The sequence below is a fragment of the Microplitis mediator genome, chromosome 6 (genome assembly GCF_029852145.1).
Source record: "Microplitis mediator isolate UGA2020A chromosome 6, iyMicMedi2.1, whole genome shotgun sequence".
NCBI classification, from domain to species: domain Eukaryota; kingdom Metazoa; phylum Arthropoda; class Insecta; order Hymenoptera; family Braconidae; genus Microplitis; species Microplitis mediator.
This window is the reverse complement of record NC_079974.1, coordinates 3,990,001-3,992,259: the sequence shown is the minus strand read 5'-3', so window position 1 is coordinate 3,992,259 and position 2,259 is coordinate 3,990,001. Positions and strand designations below refer to the sequence as shown.

Below are 2,259 nucleotides of genomic sequence, written 5' to 3'. Positions count from 1 at the left end.
GACGTCTAATTTTTGAATTTTTTTTTTAAACATGACATTTTAAAAAATTGCACCTATAGTTTTTTTAATTTTATATATGAGCAATTATTTTTTTTTTTAATTAAATTCTTGAAAAATACATTTGCAAATTTTTAACTGTCTGCTAACTTCAGGATCATATGTTTTTTTTTAATTTTTTATTCGAAGATAATTTGTATTTTTTAAAAATAGAAAGTGATATTTTGAATCAAATTTTTGATTTTTATTCTGCATTTATTAAAAAATTTTATAAAAATTTAATTTGGAAAAATTAACTAAGTGTAAGTGCAGTAGACATCCGACAATTTTTTAATTACATCTAAAAAAATTAAATAAGTAAAGCAATAAAATTTTTAAAAAATGCATCTACTGAATTTCGAATTGTCTAAATATGAATTTTTTTTTTTATTTTGTAAACATTTTAATTTATTATTTCAAAGTTTAAAAAATTGTCAGATGTTCGCTAACTTTACTGTCATAAAAATTAATTATTACTCTTAAAATAAAATTACTTATATAAAATAATTAATTATATTAAAATCAAAACAAAAAGAGGATTTCGTTTTATTAATATTTTATTTTTCAAAAGACATGATTAAGTCTATGGTGCATTATCATTAATTTTAATTACATTATTATTTAATTATTTACAAAAAATATATTAAACTTATTAAATAAAAAGTAAATTTTTAAAATATAATTTACTATTTTACTATTTACTATTTACATGAAATACTTAATATTTAATTTATGAAAATAATAAAACCTACAATAATATTTTACAATAAAAAATAACTGGATGATAAATAATTATGTACAAAAAATTAAAAAATTATTGAAACTACAAAAGCTTACGTCTCTTAGCAGAACACAAAATACTGCCCATGTCGTAATTATTTTGATGCTTACGGCTGTGGTCCAGATCCGCTTCAGCTGAGGGTACAAGCTGGCAGGTACTTCCAATGGAATTATCCTGAACTTCTACATCAGGAGGTGAAGAAGTCGATGATCCATCTGATTCAGATTTTTTCTTCATCAGTCTATCACGATACTCGTGATAGCTGATTTTTCGTCGAGTCCTTGGCTTCTCGACTTCAGGGTTACCGGAAACGATTTCTGGATCCGATGAACTGGGGGTTGTCGCTATCCGATTCACTGCAGTCACTTTGACCGATGGATTTTTAAATAATCCCATCACCCGGTTTTTTATCCTGGGTGACATTTTATCTAAAACCGCTTTAAACTCCCTGTCCATTTTAATCAGTAAATCGAAGGTCACTTTGGTGTCGAGGAGCCAAAACCAAAGATTCCCGTCTATGACTTGGGGAATCTTCCACTGCGATGATTGGATGGTAAAATAAATACAGAATGACGCCACAACTGCCGGTTTATATTTCACGCACATTGACGTCATCTGTAAAGTGTAATTAGCCATCTGCAGGAAAATCTTGCATAATTCCTTGCAAGCTTTTATTTCCCCACAGAATTTCTTGATGTAATGATGAGGGTGACTAACCCCCATCTTGAATCCAAGTGTTCCCAGAAGAAGTTGCTCATTTGAAGTTAGTGCCTTGACCTTCTCCTGGTTTTTGGCAAAAGTAGTGTCCAGTTGGTGAACTTCGTATTTGTTGAGGCAGACATGAAGAGCGCTGATGACCGCCTGCGATTTTTGTGGCTCTTCTTCCACCTTTGCCGCCAGAAAAATCGCTGCCGTGGCAATTTCATACCGGTGAAACTTGGCTAATGAATGGTGAATAAAGAATCTGTGCATGTACACAATGGCAGTGTGCACACAGACTTCTGACAACTTTAGCCGCTTGCCCAAATCAGTTATAAGGTAAGCGGCTTGTTGTTTGTGATCTAGCTCCTTCTCCGCGCTGATGCCATCCTTGGAACTAGGAGAGTTCTTCAACTCTTCTTTTTTGAAATACCACTTTTGAGCCATTTTTATTCACAATTTTTCACTGTTAATTTAACTTCACTGGAAACTTTCTTACTCTGCACTGGAACAGCTTAAGCACTTTGAAATAACACAATTTGGTTTTTTCCGTAACTTTTGAAATATTCTCAGACGAACTGTTGGGTATGAAGTTCGAGAATAAAGTGAGGAAATATTGACAAGACACTAAAATTTAAGGGATTTTATAACAAAAGAAATTGTCACAACAATGGGTATGGGGGTAATTAAAAAGTAATAGTTTGGGGCTGAAGAAATGTACCTGATGTAATTAGGAAAAGGTA

At 31.3% G+C, this 2,259-nt stretch overlaps 1 protein-coding gene across 1 annotated transcript; it reads right to left on the bottom strand.

Annotated features, from left to right (window-relative positions):
* Nucleotides 1–859: 859 nt before the first annotated feature.
* LOC130670082 (cyclin-T-like) lies at nucleotides 860–1,963 on the bottom strand. The gene has a single exon (XM_057473256.1). The coding sequence runs from the start codon at nucleotides 1,961–1,963 to the stop codon at nucleotides 860–862; it is 1,104 nt and encodes a 367-aa protein (XP_057329239.1).
* Nucleotides 1,964–2,259: the final 296 nt, after the last annotated feature.